Consider the following 23,286-nt stretch of genomic DNA (forward strand, 5'->3'; position numbering starts at 1 on the left):
ATATGTGCACACAGATGAACTGTAAGTTAATATAACCTTCTTGACCTTGTAAATAGCCAAAAATACTTAAATATCTTGCAGAGGCAACTATTTGTCACACATTACCAGTCTTCACTGGCTGAATCCTTCAGCCATCTGCACATGACATGCACAGGCAAAGAGCCATTATAAACATATATAATTCCAATTATCTCCTTGCATAACTAAAGACAAAAAGAACAGGAAATCCAAAAAATACAGCAAAACTGAAAACATTATACCTTGCCTTCCGTGCTATTTTAAGGCTGTCCCAGGCTGAAGGTTACTTCTCAGCCCTCAAAACTCCATTAACTGCCAAGACCAGCACCTTAGTACATATGGCACAGATGCCTAGTTGAAGCCTCCTTGTACTAAATGACCTCGAAAAACTGGGCTTTCTCTCCAAGATTAATGGAAACAAAAGTAATGATCATAAGGAACCTTCTAACTCTATTAATGTTTCCTGCGGATGTGTATGGCCAACTGAATATATAAAGGCTCAGTTCTTGCAGGGTACCCTGACAACCAGATGAATTAGGGTGAAAGTTCCAAGTTCGATGAACTCTTCTGAGTTTGAGTGCCCTAGGTGGTGACATTCAAGTGATTTCACAGACATCCACCAATTCTTATTTTAACCGGGAATCCCAAGAACACCTTTAAACATGCAATGCCAATGGACCCTACTGGGTTTCTGCTACAAGGGCACAATGTCACTTAGGAACCCTGTGTCTTGGGAGGTACTTAAACTACGTCAAATTGCTTTTGGAAAATGTTTATCTGGCGTGACTAGGAGAGGCAAGGCATGGAAACAAGAACCTCCCTCTAAGGAGCAGAATAGCCAACATGCAGTAAGCCTAAAAAACCTCTCACTGTATTTCCCGGGGCTATGGGTACTAGCGGGCTCGCCGGCAGGGGAATCAGCAGCCTGGGGGCATCGGTGACAGCAGAACCGGGGCTTACCTTGTTGGAGGCCATCTCACTGACGGAGTGCCTGGTCTGTAGGGTCTCTAACTGGTCCAGACACCAGTCCAGCTCCTCCAGGGTCTCGCTGGCCAGTTTCTGGTAGGCCTCCTCTGCGAAGAGACAGGGAAAGGGGGACTCAGTTCTCAAGCGCTTCACGGGTCCGCTAGTGAGTTCAAAGGGGGCCATCCTGCCATACCCCGCCATGCTCGGATGCCCGGTGCCGGCACATGAGGGCTGCTCCTTCATATTGCCCAGCCCGGCAGTGCAACGGGGGCGGAGGCTCTGCTCGCGGGGCGGCTGGCCTCGGGGAGGCACGGTCTCTCCAGCTTGGCGTGACGGGTCGGCCTCCAAGGAGGGCGTGCAAAGAGCGGCGAGCCAACTTTCACACGGCGACGCGGGCGTAAAAACCACTATGCGACTTTTCAACTGTGCGACGGGCCCAAGTCCCAGTCCAGGAGCCCGACTCTAGCGGATGGCGAGGGGATGGCGCGCGCGCTTAGGTGTCCGCCCCGGAGAGGAGCGTCTGGTCCACAGCCCGATCTCCTAGGTCCCCGGCCCGGAGCCGCGGCCCCACGCCCGCCCCGCCTGCCGAGCCTTCTGCACGGCACTTGAAGCGAATGAATCAGCCGCGGCCGGGTGCGCGGCCACCACGTTTCCTGTTTTCTTTCTCAACTCTTCGGGCGGCAGGCGCAGCGCGGCTCCAACGCCGCAGCTTTCCGGGAACACTCCCCCTCACGCCCCTCTCGGCCCTTAGCGCTGCCTGGCTCCTCCTCAACCCCCTTACGAAAAGATTCCGAATTGCAAAAGCCTGTCCATGCCACCCGCCGTGTCCTTCCCCTCGGGCTCTGCCCCGGGGGCCCCGCCACCTCGCAGTGCCATCCCCCCGGAGCAGCCGGGCGCCACTCGCTTTGAAGTGCAGCCGAGGAGGCGCGGCGCGAGCGTGTGTATCTGTGGGGCTGCTGTGGGACTGTCTGTGCTAGGAGAGCGGCGGAAAACCCGGCGTGGAGCGCCTGCAGCCCTCCGCCCGGGGTCGCGCCCGCTGCGGGGCTTAGGAGGGACCTGCGCGCAGGCGCGCACGGCCGCGCACCTGCCCAGCGGGAACCCCGTGCAGCCCACTGAGCCACTGCCCTCCAGGTTGCCCCGACCGCTGGAGCCTCTGCGTCTCCAGGACCAGCTGCTTCCTGCCAAGTTTCACAAACAAGGTTATTTAGGACCCTCAGTGTTTCTGAGGGTTTAAGGTTTAGGGTTTCTGGGGGTTCGTTTCTAAAGGTTTAGGATTCACCTACTTGAAGGAGGCAGGCTTGTGGGAATACCCGCGTTTCTATTAAGACCACATCCTTTTTCTACGACCAGCCAGTCTCAGTACCAGACTTCTAAATGTTGGGGCAGACAGAAACAAGCAAACAAAATATACAATGTTGCGGGATCGGAACGCTTTATAGTTCACAAATTTGACAATAGGCTGCATTTTCATATGCAGAATTGCCTAAGAGTTATCTTAAAGGAACAGCAATGTGAAAGAAACACATGGTAAGGAGAATTTACGCATGTCCTGCATACTACTCCTTTCCCCTGTGAATTGCACAAGACCTAGATGATCTTGGGCTAAGGAAGAAAATCTGGCATGGTGTTTCTACCCACCATGCGCAGATTACACTACAATTTTGAGAAAACGGAAAGACCACATTCAAAGGCATAGGGAAGTCTGTTCTGTTTACAAAGGCTGACCTAGGGGACCAGAGGCACTCTCGCTAAGCAGACCAGTTGTGGGAGAACTTCTCTACATTGGCATGCAATAAGCAAACCATTCACAGTGGGGAGAAATCAAACTCCCAAGAGTCCATTTTATAAAACTTTGTCATGGTCGAGTGGAAAGAAGATGCTGAGAAACTTACACGAAGTGGTGGGATCCTCTGTCTTTGTCTTTAAAAATCTACAGGTATTGGTGGAGAAGAAATTCTGCCCTTGAAATTTAGACTCCATAAATTATCAGTGGCACAACAAAGAAATTCATCGACTGAATTTAGTCTCCTCGGATTTTTCACATAGCTTTTTATATGAAATTTGTAAAAGTTAGAGCGACTTTTAAAGTATTTGTTACAAGTGCCACGTGGCTTGTTGTTATCAAGAATTCTTGAACTATTTACTGTTCACTTTGAGTACTCTACGTTAAAATTTGCCTCTTTTTTGTTCTACTTCCTCCATCCTGCAGTCTAAAGTGAAGTAAATATATGCTTTAGATGGACAAACAATTGCCTAAACCTTGCCAGGTGAATTAAAATTTCAGATTGAAGCTTTTTTCTTCCCCATTAACAACAGGAACAAGTTAAAGATATTAATAATTTTAAATGGTAAATATAAAATACTTGTTCTGTATAGCTTCCCCAATTCTAAGAATGTAAAAAATATTACATGCTTGTTATAAAAATTGAAGCATTACACACAAATATAGAAAGCCCATTGTAACCCCACACTCTAAAGATCACAAACAATACTTTCGCCTGTGGCTCTAACACAATCATTTTCATTTTACTGAATAATTTCCATATGCAAGTATAGCATCACCTACTTGCCATGGTAGTACATCTACTATATGGTTTGGTTTTGACATTTTCCTCTCTCTCTCATTCCCATAAGATAGGAATGTAGGAAATTTTAAGAGTACATTGACTTTTTTAATGATCATTTGAGCTGTCCATAGTTAGCCTATCCAGTGGATTAAAGATACGTAGCCATTGTATTCAGGGATTTGTTCAGTGCCACCTTTTCAATCATCGGTTACAATGAAGCTGGGAGTCCCCTCCGAGGTTTGGCTTTCTGTGGTTCCTCTCCCCTGCCCTCCAACTTTCTCAAAGCCTGAGCCTCAAGTGATTTCCCAGTAGCTAAGTAAGCTGCCCCCCTGCCCCCAACTTCACCAAGTTCCCAAAGCTCTTCAGAAATCAAAAGTACAAACTCAGGCCTCAAATCTAACAGGATGTGGCCCCACACATTATATTTCAGTTGTTATTTTTTAATGTGGAAAAGTAATTCGGGAATGTTTTGGCTAATGCTTCAAGACATCATGCACTTTAGACACAGGATTTGCTCTTAAGAAGGTAGTATAGTGACAGGAGGAACAATTTATTTCAGAATATCCATTTTATGTCCAAGCCATGCACCAGTCATTTTTGACAGACAGGATTTGAGTATGATCATAAAGTGGTGTAAGCATGTATTTTAAGTTCTAACATCTTCTGTATAAATATGAAAAATGAAAAATCACTAGACCACATCTACATACTAGTGAGAAAATAATTACTAACAACAGAGTAAAGAACAGTTTGCTCTGTGAAACTGTTGCTGATATAAAGGACTATTCTTGATATTAGCATAGAGCCGAGAATATTGCTTTTTTCCAAATTCCTAGGCGAACAGGCAATATAGCTAGCCACGATTTTTCAGGATCATTTGTAAAGCTTCACTTTTAGGAATTTTAACCCCAAGTGTTCTAAGACATCAAATAACTGACCTTTTCATCCCTCCAAACAAACCTCAAAATGGAGTTGCCAACTATCCTACAGGAAATTGAGTCACCACACCAAGCAACACACCTAAATGTCGACAGCCAGCAGGACAAAAACAGTGAGCCAGTTTAATTTTGGCTTTTACCAAGAACACATACTGCATTCATTAATAAAATACTTCCCCCTAACCCCTGCCAGAGTAGTATACACTGTGGCTCTCCTTAAAAATACATGAAAACTCTTTAACTGCCCCAAATCTTGCTAAGTCAAGGAGCTAAACAGAGAAAAACACCCAAGCAAAAACTATTGGCTAAACTCCCTAAAGGCTGGGAGAGGGCTATGGAACAGCAACTGAGAAATAACTTGAGCCTTGAAGTCCCCTCCTACAACAGCATCAGTTTTCTTCAAGGCACCTTTGAACTATGTAACACTCGCGTTCTGCTCAGGCTCTTCTGTGAACAAACAGTCCTCAATTCTTGCGGGCCAGCACTTGGCTTCTGTCATAGTGATATGCTTAGAAGTTCCCCTGACACATGGCCTGAAACTGTGCCAGGGACTCCAGGAGAAGATGCTGAAGCAGCAGCTTCCTTTTGAAAAAGGAAAAAAGTAATCACCTCAGAGCCACAGCAGGTAGCTAGAGGTTGAGGTTGTTTTTTTGTGAAATGTTCAGTCCATTACTCTCACCCACAACTCACAGTGATGTTGGCCATTGAGGTAAAAGGATCCACTGTACGGGATGTGTAACTATGTGGACATTAGTTTCTTTGCCAACACTTGAAGGTCTGCTAAAGGACTGTATCAGCTTGTCATAATTCCTAGATAGACCTATTGGTATACATGAAAAGAACAAGTCCAAAATATACCACTTACTTTGGACACCATTTGCCCGCCCTTAATTTTAAAAAATAATACAAATTATAACAACTGATCCAGATTTTTTAAAAAGAAAAGAACTATAACAAAAAGCTCCTAAGAGCAAATACTTAAATCTCCCTAACCAGTTCCAGCTTCTCTTAATTCTTACAAAATTTCCTCTTTATTCTGAGGAAGGAATTGATACTGTCTACAGTAGATAGAACTGGAGAAAATGATTTCTATTTCACTATGTATTGCTATGAGCTAGTCATTCCTTTGGTTTGCTACAGTAAAAGATTTGTGTAGGTTAGGTCTAACTTGCTGCTTAATTTTTTTTTCCTGTATACATTTTATCTGATGGGAAATACATGAAGGCTCTGGATTCTCTTTCAATATGTACATGTAATGGGCTTAAGCAGAGCTTGCTAGTGGCAAGCCACTCTCATCTCCAAGTGTATTTCTGGCATCAAATTATTGTTTTGAAGTATTTTAAAATCATATAAAATATATAAAACTTTACTTAGTACTTCATAAAGCTTCCAAAGGAAAGATGTGTGTAATTTTGTGAGGGTTTTCTTTTTCTTTTATCTTCCACTATCTACAATTGTTTTTCTAAGTGTTGCCTATGGCTGTAGAATTTTTAAATGAAATAAACATGAGATTGGCTTTCATTGACGTTTTAGTCCCACCAGTAACTCAACATTTATTTAGCACTGACTATATGCCATGTACTTTATTAGAGGCTGCAGAAACAAGATGATGGAAAGAGTGTGTCCCTTACCCAGAGCCCAGCAGAGAAAGTAATTTCAGCATACTACTGTAGAATGCACTCTCACAGAAGGAAGCATGTGGGCTATGGGACAGTAAAAGAGGACGATTTAAATCAGACAGGGACAGAGGTGGAGTGGGAAAAGGCTGAGTCCTCAAGAATGAAATAAAAGAGAGTGGGAAGGATTTTTAAGAGAAAAGATGAGCAAGCGCGCAGACCTATGATGAACAAGATGTGCATGTGTCAGCTGGGTGCAGTGGCTCAGACCTGTAATCCCAGCACTTTGGGAGGCCAAGGTGGGTGGATCGCCTGAGATCGGGAGTTCGAGACCAGCCTGACCCACATGGAGAAACCCCATCTCTACTAAAAATACAAAATTAGTCAGGCTTGGTGGAGCATGCCTATATTCCTAGCTACTTGGGAGGCTGAGGCAGGAAAATTGCTTGAACCTGAGAGGCGGAGGTTATGGTGAGCCGAGATCGTGCCACTGCACTCCAGCCTGGGTGACAAGAGCAAAAAAACCTCCATCTCGGGGGAAAAAAAAAAAAAAAAAGACAAAAGACAAAAAAAAAAAAAAAAAGATATGTGTGTCAAAAAAGAAATTACCATGAGTAGGGCCTTACTTAGGGGAACAGATTCTGGAGAAATCTGAGAAATCCTCAGCCACTGGCCATCTCAGAGACTGGCCATGTCAGGCATCTGTAGGTAGGACTATATCTTCAAGTGTAGGAGTCACAGAGTGACTCAGAGTACTGTGTGACATGGGATCTGATTTTATTTTCTATGGAAAATTCTAGCGCTATGCAATTAATGGAATTGAAGAAAGTAAAGTTGAAGTCAGTGAAACCATTATCTTTGACCATATTAAGAATACAATTAAATAACTTACACCATTTGCTTCTCTGACGATTATTCATATCTAAGACAATCTCTGTATTAAAATCCTACGTAGACATATGTTCCCACAATAAGTCAGGCATGAACAGAAGGACTGTCAAATGTGACTTGAAAGGGGGTAGACTTCTTGCTCTTGAAAACTACAACCTTGTAGTCACTAACTTATTAATCACACTGTAATAAGATGGAGAAAAAAACAATGGAATTCACCAAAATTTCCTTCACGAGAGTCTGCCTGCATGAAAATGTTCGATAAGGCTATTTATGACAGAAGGTGAGACTTTGAAGAGCTTTCGTTTGGGTAGAATGAATCTGTGCCTCATCTACACTGGAAAGGGAGGAATATGGAGGGAATATGTATGTGTGTGCATGTGTGTAAGTGCATGAGAGAGTGAGAGAATGTGTGTGTGTGTTTGTGTGTGTGTAAGAGAAAGGAGTCAGCTTGGTCTATGTGTGTGCATGTATGTAAGGGCATGAAAGCGACACACAGAGTGTGTGTGTGTGTGTGTGTGTGTGTGTGTGTGTGTGTGTGTAAGAGAAAGGAGTCAGCTTGGTCTAAAGGGTAACTCCAATTTGTACATTTTCCCTTTCTCCCAATCATCAATAAGGTTATTGAAGGGGTGTGTATGTGTATGTGTGTGTGTATAAGAGAAAGGAGTCAGCTTGGTTTAAAGAGTAACTCCAACCTGTACATTTTCCATTTCTCCCAATCATCAATAAGGTTACTGAAGTTACAAAATCCTGACTTTAAAAGATTTTTTGTTTTGTTTTGTTTTATTCATTGAAGGCACTGAGCTTGAAGGCCAGATTGGCCCAAGCAGAAATGTCTCTCTGAGCTGACATGAGATAAGAGGCAAAGAAAGAGGAGAACGCTTTTATAAGAATAGGGAGGGCTTTTGTCTAAAAAATTGGAGTTTGATCCAAGTTTAGTTAGGCATCCAGGCTGGGGGCTTCATGTGGCATGTGTGCAACTGTAAGTGATATTATTCTTTGAAAGAAACTGGAAGAATGGAGAAAGGCTCCAATCTCTATTCCACCACATACAAGCAATTCCAGGCAATTCAGCTAATCTTTCTGGGGCCTTATTTCACCTATAAGTTGGAGATAAGAACAAGAACCTTGTAGGTTATTTTAGTTCAAGTGAGAGGTTGTGAGTTAAATAATCTTGCATTGATGCCTAATAGATTCTTTTCCCTTCCTCCTCCATTGTATCTTCTCTTCCTCCTGGACTTAAGTCTCTAACTTAAATGCAAACAATTCTATTAATTTAAGTGAACCTATCAACTAGTGCCAGGTATAACCTAGGGTCCAAAAACTTAATAGTTACCTGGGAACAGTTTTTAGGGTAGCTAGAAAGAAAAAACAAATTCAAGGAATGAACAGGGATTCATTCTGAAGAAGTTCACTTAGAGAACATAGGCCATTCAGGAAGCTACAAACAGGTAGGGATATAAAGTTTAAGTCAGACAGCGGACAAAGATAAAGATGGAGAAGTAGTCTTGGAGGACTTGTATACTATTCTAAGACTTTATGTTTTCTTCTAAAGAAGCCATTAAAAATCTTCTAAGTGAGGAAGTCACACCGTCAGATTTGCTTTTCAAAAAGATTACTCTGGGAATAGTATAAAGGCGGATCAGAAAAGTAAAGACCAGTTAAGAGGTTGATGACCAGATAAGGGGAAAATCCTAGGCAGTCCCTAAAGGGGAAGGAGAAGCTTCAGAAAGTTAGGAGGAAAAACTCTCAGGAGCAAAGAAAAAGGAAATGTCAAAGGAAAATACTGTAATGGACTGAATGTGTGTGTCTCTCCAATATTCATATGCTGAAATCTAATCCCCAGTGTCATGGTATTTGGAGGGAAAACCCTTGGGAAGTAATTAGGTCAGGAGAATGGAGCCCTCGTGAATGAGATTAGTGCCGTTATAAGAAGAGGCCAGAGGTTGCTCTCTTTCTACCATGTGGATACACGCCACGTGGGCAATCTGCAACCCTGAAGATGCCCTCACCAGAACCTGACCATGCTGACACCCTGATCTCAGATTTCCAGCTTCCAGCACTGTGAGAAATAAATGTATGTTGTTTAAGTCATCGGTTTATGGTATTTTGTTATAGCAACTTGAGCTAAGACAAATATCAGGCTTTGCCATTGATATTCAGTACAGACCATATATACCCACAGGTTTGCACTAAGATAATTTTCATTCCAAACACATATTTCAGCAACACAAGACTGAAGAGGGTGTTAAAGAATGCTAGTGAGGAAGCTTTTGTCTGGGAAGTTGTTTGAACAAAATTACAGGACAATTTTTGCAAGCAGTTTTTTTAAAATGTTATAATTATGTATTTTATTTACATACTCTTGCTGTAATTTTGGGAATCAATTTTATTTCCCTGGGGGGACTATAGGAGAGCATCTGTGTTTCCATCATATACTGTCAACCTTACGATATAACAGTCTTTGTTTCTTTACCTTTGTCAATTACTGCATATGGTATTCCTTAGAGAAAACAAGGAGTTTGAACAGATTATCTTTAGTGTCTACCCAGCTCTAACATTCATTTATTCTCTGATTTCTGAAATTGTACTATCTGGGTTGGGTGTTGGCTTTAAGGTTGTTCATTATAGTTAACCTGGATGGGGTCAGCTACTTTTGAGAGGAAATTCCTAAACTGACCAGTTACTTGTCAAGGATCCTATCCAATACCATGATCCTGGAATTCTGTGAGTTTAGCTCAATTGTTCATTAGGGGTACATGTTTTCTATTTGAGATTGAGATATTCTCAGAAATAAAGCTATTAATAAATAGAAAGTTTTGGAGTATATTTACACTCACTCTGCTTATCTCCACTCCTGCCTCTACCATATTCCCATCCAATACTTTGCCAGTTGACTTACCAATTTATTCTTAATTTCTGTAACTGTCACCTTCAGTCAAATTCTCATGTGTGTGTTTCTAGATTCATATAATGGTCTACTACTGGATCTCCTTGGATTCACTTTTCTCATCACAGTCCTATTTATAAAGTCAGAATAATCTTCCTTAAACCCTGGTTTTATTGTTTCACTCTTTCAAAAACCTGCTGCACAACTCTCTCCTACTTATTGTATTAATGTTACATTCTTGTGTTCACATAGGCCTTTTTTGGCTGGGTTTTCAATACCTGTCTCTTTTATTTACATCTAAGACTATCCCATCCAAGACAGCTCATCTTAACCAATCTTTCCGCCTGGAAACAATTTGCTGGCTTCTGCCTCTATGACTTTTCTAATGTCATTTTTATATTTGTGTCCAGGCCTTTCTATAACTGTCTAGAAAATTCCTGACATTTACAGGCACTCAACAAATATTTGTGAGCGAATAACCAATAAGTATGCTTGTTTTCTATCAGACAAGAATATTTATTTCCAAATGAGATTCAAGATACTGGCCTGGGTGTGGCTCCCTACATGTAATCACCCCTGTCTATCTCTTGTTCTCAGTCTTTTGCTTTCAAACTCTCATTTTTTAAAAGAGTATTAGGAACTAACATTGCCAAAATTTGGTGATGGTCAAGCAGCTCATGGTGTCTTACCGAAGAGAAATATTAACATTAAAATAAAAATGACAAGTATTATGATATATCATTCATATGTAATGATCTTTACAAAATAAGATAAAATTTTAAAAGAATCCATCAATACACCAGTATGACGTCTGGGAGAAACAGATGAATGCACAAAGGTGCGTCTGATACAAACATCCCCATAAAAATGAGCATAAGTTCATATTATCAATATTTTTTACTCTAAAAGTGTTCACTGACCTCCCTGAAGTCACCAAGGACTCCAAGTCAAGAATACTTTCCTGAATGAAGAAAAGACAACAATTATTTTAATCAACACTGCCCCAGAATCTTTTATTCAGATCCCTATCTCTGCTTTCTTCTTCTTCTTTTTTTTTTTTTTTTAACTTTCTCATAAATCTCTGCTTAGCATTTATCTCTCTCTCACTGTGAGATACCTAAGGGTTAAGAAGTAATGCCAACGAGACATTTGTTCCAGTTGAAGACAGGTTAAGAAAAAACATACAGTTGGGTGTGGTGGCTCACGCCTGTAATCCCAGCCCTTTGGGAGCCCGAGGCAGGTGGATGACCTCAGGTCAGGAGTTTGAGACCAGCCTGGCCAACATGATGAACTCCGTCTCTACTAAAAAAAATACAAAACATTAGCTAGGCATGGTGGCGGGTGCCTGTAATCCCAGCTACTTAGGAGGCTGAGGCAGAAGGATCACTTGAACCCAGGAGGCGGAGGTTACAGTGAGCCGAGAATGTGTCACTGCACTCCAGCCTGGGCAGTAAGAGCGAAACTCTGTCCCCCCCCCCCCCAAAAAAAAGAAAAAAAAGAAAAGAAAAAATACACAAAAGATTTCCCCAAAAGACTAGGCTCTTTTAAACAGGCTATGAACAGAGTCTCAGAAAGGTAATTTCTTATGTCCAATTTTTAATCTCATTACTTGCATTACAAGCAACACATATGAGTGATAAGCTATGTTGGCCTACTGGTAAACGTACATTTCTTAACTGTGTATGCATTATAGAGAACAAATTTCAGAACTCAAGAGTATATCAGGTATATTTGGCTTATCCAGTTGTATATGAACTGGCTCCATACAAATAAAGATAAATTAGTTTTAAAATTTTACAAGAATATCTATGGAGATTTAGATTTGGTTAAGAAAGCTATTATATACATGGAAGAATCCACAACCTGTAAGAGCTCTTCATGGGAAATAGTGTGATAGATCAGAAACAGCATGAACTTTTGAGTCACTCAGAATTTGAATTCCAGCCTCGCCATTGTTCTAGTTGTGTTATCCGAAATAAGCCATTTAAAAGACCTGAGCACATTGTATACATTGAGAATTACAGGGTTATTATGAGAAATGTATAAGAAATGTAAAGTCCCAAGGGCTGTACCTGACATATAGTAGGTATTCAATCAATAGTAAGTGTACTGAACCACTTTGCAGAGTTGTTTAAATAAGTTAATTTTCAATAAGGTCATTAATATGTGAGAGTTTCCTTCCTTTTTCACAGATTCTCAATCCTAAAACAATTACTATTTTTGTGTCATCATCATCAACCCTCAAATATTAAACAGTTCTGAGCCAAATGTGAGTGAACAACCTATGATTTAGAATAGCTTTTAGGCCAGGCACAGTGGCTTACGCCTGTAATCCCAGCACTTTGGGAGGCTGATGCGGGCAGATCACCTGAGGTCAGGAGTTCGAGACCAGCCTAGACAACATGGCAAAACCCCGTCTCTACTAAAAATATAAAAATTAGCCAGGTGTAGTGGCACATGTCTGTAGTTCCAGCTTCTTGGGAGGCTGAGGCAGGAGAATCAATTGAACCCTGGAGGTGGAGGAGATGGCGCTACTGCACTCTAGCCTGGGCAACAGAGTGAGACTCTGTCTCAAAAACAAACAACAAAAAATAGAATAGCTTTTACAAGACCACACCAAATATGAAAAATCAACTATGTAGGAAGAATATGTATTGGTCATTGGTTAATGACAGAGCATCCCTTACACTGAGGTTACTGGGAAGATCATTCTAAACATTTTCCAAAGAACGTTCCAGTCAATATTGTCCCTATAAGATTCTCCTTACTAATGATGTTTTGTGGTCAAACAAGCTTGGGAAATATTGTATATGCAGCCTTTTTACAGTGATTTTTTATTTTTATTTTTATTTTTTGAGACGGAGTCTCTCACTGTCGCCCAGGCTGGAGTGCAGTGGCATGATCTCTGCTCACTACAAGCTCTGCCTCCCGGGTTCATGCCATTCTCCTGCCTCAGCCCCCCAAGTAGCTGGCACTACAGGCACCCGCCACCATGCCCAGCTAATTTTTTTGTATTTTAAGTAGAGACGGGGTTTCACCGTGTTTGCCAGGATGGTCTCAATCTCCTGATCTGTGATCCGCCCACCTCGGCCTCCCAAAGTGCTGGGATTACAGGCATGAACCATTTCACACAAAAGTGTAGAAATCACTTTTACAGTGATTTCTAATGGACATGAACCTACCAAAAGCTAGAAGGTCCACAGCAAAATGATATATTTAATTTTATTAGCAAGCATTATCTAAACCTGTTGAATTTTAGAATGCTTTTTTCATACAACAACTATCACCTCTTGAAGGATACCTGGAATAGGTTTTCCTACACCTATACCTACATGTCAGGTAAGTCTGAAACATTAACAAATACATGTGTTTAGTAGGTTCCCATATGTTTGAAATCTCCACTAAGGACATTTTATTTCTCTTCCTCCTGACTTTGTATGCTATTGAGAAATGGTCAGAGAGTAATCTTCCTCCCTCCCTTTCTTCTTTTCTTTCTCTCATTTTTTTTCTCCCTAAAAGAGAATAGTCAAAAAATCCATACATATTTATTGAGCCTCTCTGATGTGCTAGTTGCTGTGAAATACAAGAACATGAAAGATTCAGCAGCCTGGACCCAGGAAGGAGCCATAATAACCTGCTGAGAAAATCAGACACATGATCGGCTGCTGCCTAGAGACAGCGTAAGGTAGAATATAAATCATTCAGTCTGGGAGTGCTACTGTAGTCTGAGCAGGGAGAGGGAGGTATGGACTGTAGCTCAGTGTGCTGGGTTTCAGGAAGAAAGTGAACTTGGATGTAGGTCTTCAAGGAAGACTGGTTTGAATGGCTGTGGGAGGAGGGAGTCAGCTGGCATTGTTTTCAGGTATAAGAATGTCTACAGCCTGAATAAAGGTTGAATGTGTGGGCAGTAAATGGGCTGGGTGGAGTAGGCGCATTCCAGGGAGGAGAAGGGAAATAGAGTTGAACACTTAAATGTGTGGTCTTGAGCTAATGGATATTGTGGGAATTGGATAAGTGCACTGGTAGCCTAAGAGGATAGAATGGAGAAGATAGAAGGATGGAGACTAAGGAGCTATTGTGGTAGTCCAGATGCAGTGACAAGCAAAGAGTTGTGGAGGTATCCACTTTAGTGGTCTACGATGACAGTTACAAGCAATAGAAAGAGTATGACATTGGGAACAGAAGTTCAAATGCTGGCTCTTCATCTTAGCAACCATGTGGCAAATTTGGGCAAATTAATTTCTCTGTACCTCAGTTTTCTTTTTTGTAAAATAGGGCTAAAAATACATTCCCTAGAAGGTGGCCTCCAGGCCATTTTCCCACACTTTATTTGAATGTTAAAACTAACTTTAATCTAAAAATTCATATCCCTATCTTTTTGGGGGGTTCAGTTCAACTTAAATGTGTTATTTGTTAAAAACTTGTATTTATCATCTATTACATGTAACATATAAGAGCTGCTTTTAATAGTAATTCATCTTCTCCCTATCTTTTTTTAAAATACAGTCAAAATTAACAAAACAATCTTGTATTTTTGATACTAGTAGTGGTATCACTACTACTATAGGTACAAGGGCTCTTGTACCTCTCTGAAAAGTAATATAATTAGCAACAGTATTGATGGTATCTGCTACTTTAGATTATTTAAACGGTAGTCATTAAGGTAAGCAAGAGGAAGAAGGCATGTCATTTATGTGTTTTTCATCCTGAAGATGAGCTTTTGGAAGCATATGTTATTCCACAGCAATCTGGATAGGTCTTGCCATGCCCTGATCTTGTAAGCCCAAATTTTATTTTGAATACTCTAGCTTTACACTTAAATGATAGCTCCTCGATGAAAGAAAAAAAATTGCCTAAACAATTTTTCTTCCAATTGTCTGAAAACATAATAGGTGTACATACACCTGCACACACACACACACACACATAATCTCTAGGGCATATTTACTAGATAGTATTATTTAATGTGTAGACATTTTAAATTATGATAATTAAGACAAAAATATGAGTAGCAGGTTTTTGAGACAAATTTGATATTTACTAAAATTAATTATTGTATGTGTGTCCTTCAGATGACTTCATATTTTCATTATATATCTTCACTCTTGAAGTATAACTCTTGAATTGTTGAATTAAGTTTTATGAATTAAGTTTTTTTTGACCAGGCACGGTAGCTCATGCCTGTAATCCCAGCACTTTGGGAGGCCAAGGTGGATGGATCACTTGAGGCCAGGAATTTGAGACCAGCCTGGCCATCATAGCAAAACTCCGTCTCTGCTAAATCTAATCTTGTGCCTCAGGCGAGGCACAAGACTCACTTGAACCTGGGAGGTAGAGGTTGCAGTGGCTCAAGTCGTGCCACCGCACTCCAGCCTTGGGGACAGAGTGAGATTCTGTCTCAGAAAAAAATTGTTTTTCCATTATTACCAACACCACTATTCACAATTCATCCACTATTTCACTAGGAATTATTAATTCAGTTTACATAAACTTTTGCTACAAATTTATTCAATGAAGAAGCTTCTGGATATTTAGGTTCTACATGCTAATTTCAATCAGTATATTTTGTTTTTCAAATTTGTTCTTGGTGACCCAATAATTATACCCGTCCACCTTGAAAGTGTCTTTCTTTATCACCTTCAGGGCCCCAGCTAACCAGACCTTTGAAAACAAGTAAACAGTAGAGAATTTCAGCTTCTGTGAAGACCACCGTCTTCTTCTGAAGCCCCAGACTCCACTCATACAGGGTTTTGGGGAAGATTAAATGAAATGAAGCAGTGGCTTACAAAGTTTATTGATAGTAAACTACAGTAAAATTTACATTTGATACTATGACCTGGTAGATTTGTTTAAAGTAAGAGGTGCTCACTTTTGAAGACATGTGGATACTGACTTTCAGTAATATATAAAAAAAAGTACAAAAAGGTTTTATACCTATATTTATTTTTAAAAGGTAGAGAAGAGCAGTGGACTCTTATTTAAAGAAACTCTTGTGTTTTATAAATAATAGTCATGGCAAAATTTGTTTATTGTCTTTAACAAACCATGCATTTCAATATAAATTAAACCAATAAAAATGATACATATACAATATAAAGGAAATGTATATATCGGAACAGTATATACCATACACACAAGAGTAATTATATATTCAATCCAATACAGAGAATTGAAACATAATTTAACATGACATAATATTTATCCTTACTATGTATGATTCACTCTGATGTTTTCTATTTTATTTAATTTTTAAAATATTAATTGTGACCCACTAAATTGATTTTGAAATCTACCAATTGGTTTGAAAGCACTGAGGTAAGAAATTACCTTGCTTAATAAATGTTAGTTTTGTTTCCTTCTTCTCTCTTCCTCCCTTTTTATAATTAAAGAAAAAAAAATCCCTCTACTTCTCTACTTCACATGAGAGTAGAACACATAAAAAGATTTGCGCTAACTACTGTGCATATTTTTTGAAGTCATTTCTCCATAATGTGTGAGTTTTCTCAGGGTACTACAAGTTTACCAACAGAACACATAAAGCAGCTGTCACACACTGAAATGCCTATAGGAGCCAGATAGACCATGTGAATGAATGAATGGCATGGTTGGTGGGCACTCTGGGTGCAGTGGCTAGAACTGTAGAGGGTAGGAGCAGACCACTATATATCCTAAGCATTTCATTGGCAAATGAACTGAAGGACACCTTTCCCTCTGGCCCTCATTTTCCTAGATCTTTCCTCCCTTCCTCTGTCAATCCTTCCTACATAGCCGATGTTCCCAAAGCACCTCTTATATTGGAATAATAATTATTATGATATCTCTCCTTAATCAAGACCTTATACTAGATTTTTAATGCCTTTAAGTTCTCCCCCAAACTTCAGTTCATCTATTCGAAGTCCCTATAAAATCTACCTCCTTAAACCTGTCTGCCCCTGTTATCCCCTGTGGTTGACCGCCACCTCCATCTCTATCTTTTGTCAGCAAGTTTCCTCAGAGTCCCCTCTCTGCATACTTGTTCATGCTGGGTTATTTGTTTTTGCCACTTGGTCATCTAGACCTTTTCCCCTCTTTCCCTCCTTCTATTCAATTTCTGTCGTTCACTGCTGTACAAAGGAGGGGCAGGGAGGCCCTCCAGGGTGGAGGGAATCAGTCTTGAGATAGCTGAGAGATTCAAGGTGATGAGTCCCAAAGTTGAAGAGAATCCACATACTTCATCTGTTTTCGTTTTACCTAGCAAGGAGCCTTTTCTGTAGACAAAGTTGGGAAACTAGAGGTTATGACATGATTCATTGTTGCCTACTTACACTTTAGCTTGATTCATCTCTTCTCAACAAATACTTGTTGAACCCCACCAGTAATACCAGAAGCTTGGTATTCTATGAGGTGCTCAACTTACAAAGTTTAGTTCAGAAGAATTCTGACTTCAAGGCTCCTACCATCTAGAGGCAAACAACTCACAAATGAACAAATGCAGTGATTTCAAAAGAAATTAAGGTGTGCTGTGGTAGAGGCATGCACAGGCCAGAAAAGTTCAGAGGATCCAGCCAGGCTTCCTGGGGAGGATATCCATGCGCCCCTCCATCCACCTGGTAGTTCATGATCAGAGTTTGCAAGCTTGGCTGGGATAGAGGGAATAGTGTGTGGATCACAGAAAGAATGGATCTGGTGACTCAGACACGGCAAGAACCAGCTCATGGCACTAGGCTGCAGGCACACCATACACAAAACAGTCTTTTCTTTCCCCAGTTCTCCAAATTCTCTAAAGTGGAAGCCTAGGAGTGAGGGTAAGAAGGAGGTAGGGAGCTACAGCCACTGGAGCAAAGGATGAAAGAATGGGCATGAGTCTCTAAAAGTGCAGAAACTCAACTGACTGGATGCTGAGACAATGTTTAAAAAGGATTTTTGTTGTTGTTGTTGTTTTTTATACTTTAAGTTCTAGGGTACATGTGCACAACGTGCAGGTTTGTTACATATATATACATGTGCCATGTTGGTGTGCTGCACCCATTAACTCGTCATTTACATTAGGTATATCTCCTAATGCTATCCCTCCCTCCTCCCCACTCCCCACAATAGGACCTGGTGTGTGATGTTCCCCTTCCTGTGTCCAAGTGATCTCATTGTTCAATTCCCACCTATGAGTGAGAACATGTGGTATTTGTTTTCTGTTCTTGCGATAGTTTGCTGAGAATGATCGTTTCCAGCTGCATCCATGTCCCTACAAAGGACATGAACTCATCCTTTTTATGGCTGCATAGTATTCCATGGTGTATATGTGCCACATTTTCTTAATCCAGTCTGTCACTGATGGACATTTGGGTTGATTCCAAGTCTTTGCTATTGTGAAGCATGCGTCTTTATAGCAGCATGACTTATAATCCTTTGGGTATATCCCCAGTAATGGGATGGCTGGGTCAAATGGTATTTCTAGTTCTAGATCCTTGAGGAATCGCCACACTGTTTTCCACAATGGTTGAACTAGTTTACAATCCCACCAACAGTGTAAAAGTGTTCCTATTTCTCCACATCTTCTCCAGCACCTGTTGTTTCCTGATTTTTTAATGATTGCCATTCTAACTGGTGTGAGATGGTATCTCATTGTGGTTTTGATTTGCATTTCTCTGATGGCAAGTGATGGTGAGCATTTTTTCAAGTGTCTGTTGGCTGTATGCATGTCTTCTTTTGAGAAGTGTCTGTTCATATCCTTTGCCCACTTTTTGATGGGGGTGTTTGTTTTTTTCTTGTAAATTTGATTGAGTTCTTTATAGGTTCTGGATATTAGCCCTTTGTCAGATGAGTAGATTGCAAAAATTTTCTCCCATTCTGTAGTTGTTGTTACTTTAAGTTCTGGGATACATGTGCAGAATGTATAGGTTTGTTACATAGGTATACATGTGCCATGGTGGTTTGCTGCACCTATCAACCCGTCATCTAGGTTTTAAGCCCCACATGCATTAGGTATGTGTCTTAATGTTCTCCCTCCCCTTGCTCCCCCACCCCCCACCAGGCCCCGGTGTGTGATGTTCCCCTCCCTGTGTCCATGTGTTCTCATTGTTCAACTCCCACTTATGAGTGAGTACATGCAGTGTTTCCTTTTCTGTTCCTGTGTTAGTTTGCTGAGAATGATGGCTTCCAGCTTCATCATGTGCAGCAAAGGACATAAATTCATTCTTGTTTATGGCTGCATAGTATTCCACAGTGTATATGTGCCACATTAAAAATGACTTTTTAAAGTGGTAACTGTGGGAGGCAAAGGAGAAAAAAACAGGAGCTGCCAGATAAGGGAGTGAAGAGAACTCAGCACTTTGAGAATTGTTACATTTTGCAGCTTGAATTCTTCACTTTTTGCTCCCATTATCTGCCTCTTTCTCCTCTCCATGTGAGCCCCGGATCCTGCTCTCTCTGCAGGGCAAAGGATGGTTAGAAATGAATTCACTAAGGTGAGAAACCATTGCTGGTATAGTTCTCCTTCCCGGAAACCTGGCACTTAAATTTAACCTGTTTGGTTAGATCCAGCTCTGCTTCCCCCATTTCTTTTTACAGAAACAAGGCTGGCAGATCCCTGTTCCTGTTAATCCTTGAGTGGACCAAATGCTGTGTTATGCTGGGGCAGTGAGGGACCTTACAAACACTGAAATTTAAGAGAACAGTTTTTGGAGTAAGGCAGTCCTTGTTTCCAAATCTGAGCTTTGTCACTAACTAGCTTGAGACCTCATAAAAGCGAATTAACCTAGCTTGTTTTCTAATTTATAAAATGGAGAAAGCAGTACCTATATCATAGTAGGATTTTGAAAATTATTTAAATAGGACTATGTATGTAAAGCGTGCCTGAAAAATAGCAAGTGGTCCCAAAGTCACTATAATGATGAATTTTATATGCAGGCACCTAGAGCATGTTAGGATTTTTGGGATCTTTCCCAGCTCACATTGAAGCTTCACTCTTCTCCAACAGTCTGTTATCCAACACTGGGTAACTGAGATAGTCTTCTCAGCATTTATCAATGTGGTTAGGAACAGTGATCCTGGAAAGCATTCTCAAATTATTAATCTAAGTAAACAAGCAAAACTTTTTATCCCAGACATCCTAAATCTCTGTAGCTGGTCTTTGCTGATTTGGTCAGAATAGCTCAGATGGTAGGAAGGGCTTCCCGGGTGGAAAAAAAAAATAAATTAGCAGTCTGGAAAACAAAAGACCTCTGGCTTAAAAGAGTCTCTAAAACAGCCTGATCAGCCTGTGTATTTTGCCATATTATCTAGCATTAGCAGCGGACTGGGAAAAATCCAGGGTTCCTTTTAGAGATAGAGACTGGCAAATATTACGTTTGATGCATGAGAACCAAATCAGAAGTTAACTCTTTAAGTCATTAACTCACTAAACAGTCTATCACAATTATGTGTTTATTACTAGACTGAATTTCTCTGGGGCTGGGACCATATTGAATTCATTTTTTTGATCTTTGGTGCTAAACACTGGCTGTCATATACTAGGTATCCAGTAAATGTTTGTTGAATTGAACTGAAAAAGCATGAAACATTTCCCGTTAAGGCTTCTATTCTATAATATTTCCAAAGTTTCTAACGCATCTGAGAATCAATAACTGGACTGTTAGAGGAATACGAATATGGTCCAGGGAGCTACAAACTTCATGCTCTGAGATGTTACATGTTTAGTGTAACTTTTGTGCCAGGGGAGAGAAATCCCTAAGACAGTGACTCTGTTCTCCATACCCACCCACTCCCAGTGTCCTATAGAGCCTTTCATTCTCCGGATGCCTATGATGACTATTACATTTATTTGTTGATATATCTATTGCCTTGTCTTCCTTATAGGTACAGAGTCCATACATCCTAATTGGTCTGGAACTTCCCAGGTCTATGTCTGTTATACCAGTGTAATTATGAATAGCATTGCCCTTCATTCTAAAAAGTGTTCTGGTTTGAATGCTAAATCATCTAGACACCCTACTTATGAGAGGGTTCACTGTACATCATTTAGTTGCCCAACTCCCCACCCCTTGGAAATCTGAGTACTACCCTCTACTGGGGGCTTTCCTCTATGGAGGCAGCTCTCTCAATCACAGCATTCAGGAAGTGTGAGCCCACTCCCAAAAGAACAGACAGCTGTCTACAGAGAGACTCTTGGTAGAAGACAAAAAAAATCACTTCAGTAAGTTTAAGTCTTCCCTTTAAACTTGGGTCTCTTTTGCACATAAGAAAAAAAGAATCTAATAACTGCGTCCCTAAATATACTGAAATCTAGAAGACATGCCCATTTGAAAACTCTAATCTAGTAATTAAAGCTTCTCAGGTTTAACTGCACCTTAATAATGTAGCTTATTTTGTCAAGATCAGTTAAGGCCCTGTAATGTGATTTGGAATAAATGGACAGACAGAAATTAAAATGTGCTGGACAAGGTAATCAGAAATCTCACTTCATTCAGTCAATAACAATGGCAATTCAGCGGGTTCCTTTTACTACTGGGATGTAATTGTGCTTGGCTTTAATTTCTTGTAATGATGGAACAAATTAAATTACTTCATACTTTTAGGAACATTTGGCTACATCATGTTTTGGCGCTTCCATAAACCCCACTGGAAATTAAATCAGCTCTGTGGTTGCTCATTCTCCCTCTTTAGTGCCATGTCTGCCTCCTGTCAGCAAAATGGTAATATTGTCTACCTTAATCCACCAGATGCAGTTGAGTTAAAAGAAATTACCTCCCCCGCCTCTCTCCTTTCAAATCTCCCTATTTGTAGCTATCAAATTTTGGCATGCCTGCTGGAACACAGTCTTGTTAGAACAAGCACAGTAATTCTCTCATGAGACTTTAGGACTCTCTCTACGACAAGGTCAGAATGTACCGTAATTCAAATTTAGATGAGGATATGAGTTGGTAAGAACATGAAGAGCATCAGACAGTTTTCAGGACTCCCACTACTTATTTTGTGCTATCAGTTTTTCCTTTCCCAAATTGCAGGTGGAGATGCAAGCTTTGAGGCTGGAAATCTATTGCTATATGCCATTAAAATTAATTAGCCTAGCACATTTTATCTTTAGGCCCTTACCTAGTGCAGGTAAAATATTGTAGCACAAAATAACACAACTTTGCCGGGCGTGGTGGCTCACGCCTGTAATCCCAGCACTTTGGGAGGCCGAGGTGGGTGGATCACGAGGTCAGGAGATCGAGACCATCCTGACTAACACGGTGAAACCCTGTCTCTACTAAAAATACAAAAAATTAGCAGGGCGTGGTGGCGGGCACCTGTAGTCCCAACTACTCCGGAGGCTGTGGCAGGAGAATAGCGTGAACCTGGGAGGCGGAGCTTGTAGTGAGCCGAGATTGCGCCACTGCACTCTAGCCTGGGCAACAGAGAGAAACTATGTCTCAGAAATAAATAAATAAATAACACAACTTTCCTGAACACTGTAGCTACTAAGTTCATATGGTAAAAGATTATACTATATATTATATTGCAAATAGTGTTGCAGACTGATACTAAATATTTAAAATGCATCATTATTAATAGGCAACACTGTGGCCGAGATTGCTAACTGTCCCCTAATATTGATGCTTTTCTTTATCCATTGTTTTCAAATACCAATTTTCATGTAAACATGTGACTGCCCAAAGTAGAGAAAATTCACAGCCTCCTTGGTTGTCAGGTGTTGCCATATAACTAAGTTTTGGTGTATGTCTTGGTAGTAGAAGTGTTATGTAGATGTTATGTAGATGTGCTAGAAACTTAAAAGACACTTGTCAGCTATCTTTTTATCTGCCTGTATTTATTGTTTTCTCTTTCCTACTGGCTAGAATGTGAAGTTGATGGCTGGAGTTGGAGCAGCCATATTAGACGGTGGGTTGAATTTAGCAACAAAGGCCACACCTCACAGTGCAATAACATGGAAAGAGCATGTGTCCTTGAAAACTGTACTGGATAGAGTTGCCATCTTAACTTTGGATTGCCTACTTTCAGATTTTACATGAAAGAGAAATATCTATCTTGCTGAAGCCACTTCTATTTTAAATCTCTCTATTTACTGCTGAATAAAATCCCAACTAGTGCAAACAATAACAAAAAATTCATATTCACTCATGATATAGGACTATACCATAGTCTTTTTTGTGTCATATATCTGTTCATTCACCATTTTTGCTTTGATGTTCAATAAACATCTCAAATCTAATATATCTATTAAAATTTTTTAAATTTTGGACTCAGAAGTACGTGTGCAGGTTAGTCATATAGGTAAATTGCATGTCATGGAGTGCTGGTGTACAGATTATTCCACACTGAGGTAATAAGCACAGTACCCCTATAGCTTAGTCTTAAGAAGTAGTATGTTCACATAGACCAGGCTGAGATTTGGATGCTGGATGACTTTCTTCCAGCTTACTCTG

The 23,286-nt window shown here is 40.5% G+C and overlaps 1 protein-coding gene across 8 annotated transcripts in view; it reads right to left on the bottom strand.

Annotated features, from left to right (window-relative positions):
• The window catches only part of PDE4D (phosphodiesterase 4D), a 1,577,486-nt gene that overhangs the window by 61,438 nt on the left and 1,492,762 nt on the right, over window positions 1-23,286 (bottom strand). For 7 of the 8 annotated variants that reach the window (XM_078004763.1, XM_078004764.1, XM_028850059.2 and 4 more), the window contains one exon: window positions 979-1,091. In XM_078004763.1, coding sequence (XP_077860889.1) covers window positions 979-1,091 — 113 coding nt within the window. Of the gene's footprint in view, window positions 1-978; window positions 1,092-1,177; window positions 4,691-23,286 lie in introns of those variants that run through there. The other variant, XM_015140014.3, reaches the window with a different exon arrangement.

Source organism: Macaca mulatta, chromosome 6 (assembly GCF_049350105.2).
Source record: "Macaca mulatta isolate MMU2019108-1 chromosome 6, T2T-MMU8v2.0, whole genome shotgun sequence".
NCBI lineage: Eukaryota > Metazoa > Chordata > Mammalia > Primates > Cercopithecidae > Macaca > Macaca mulatta.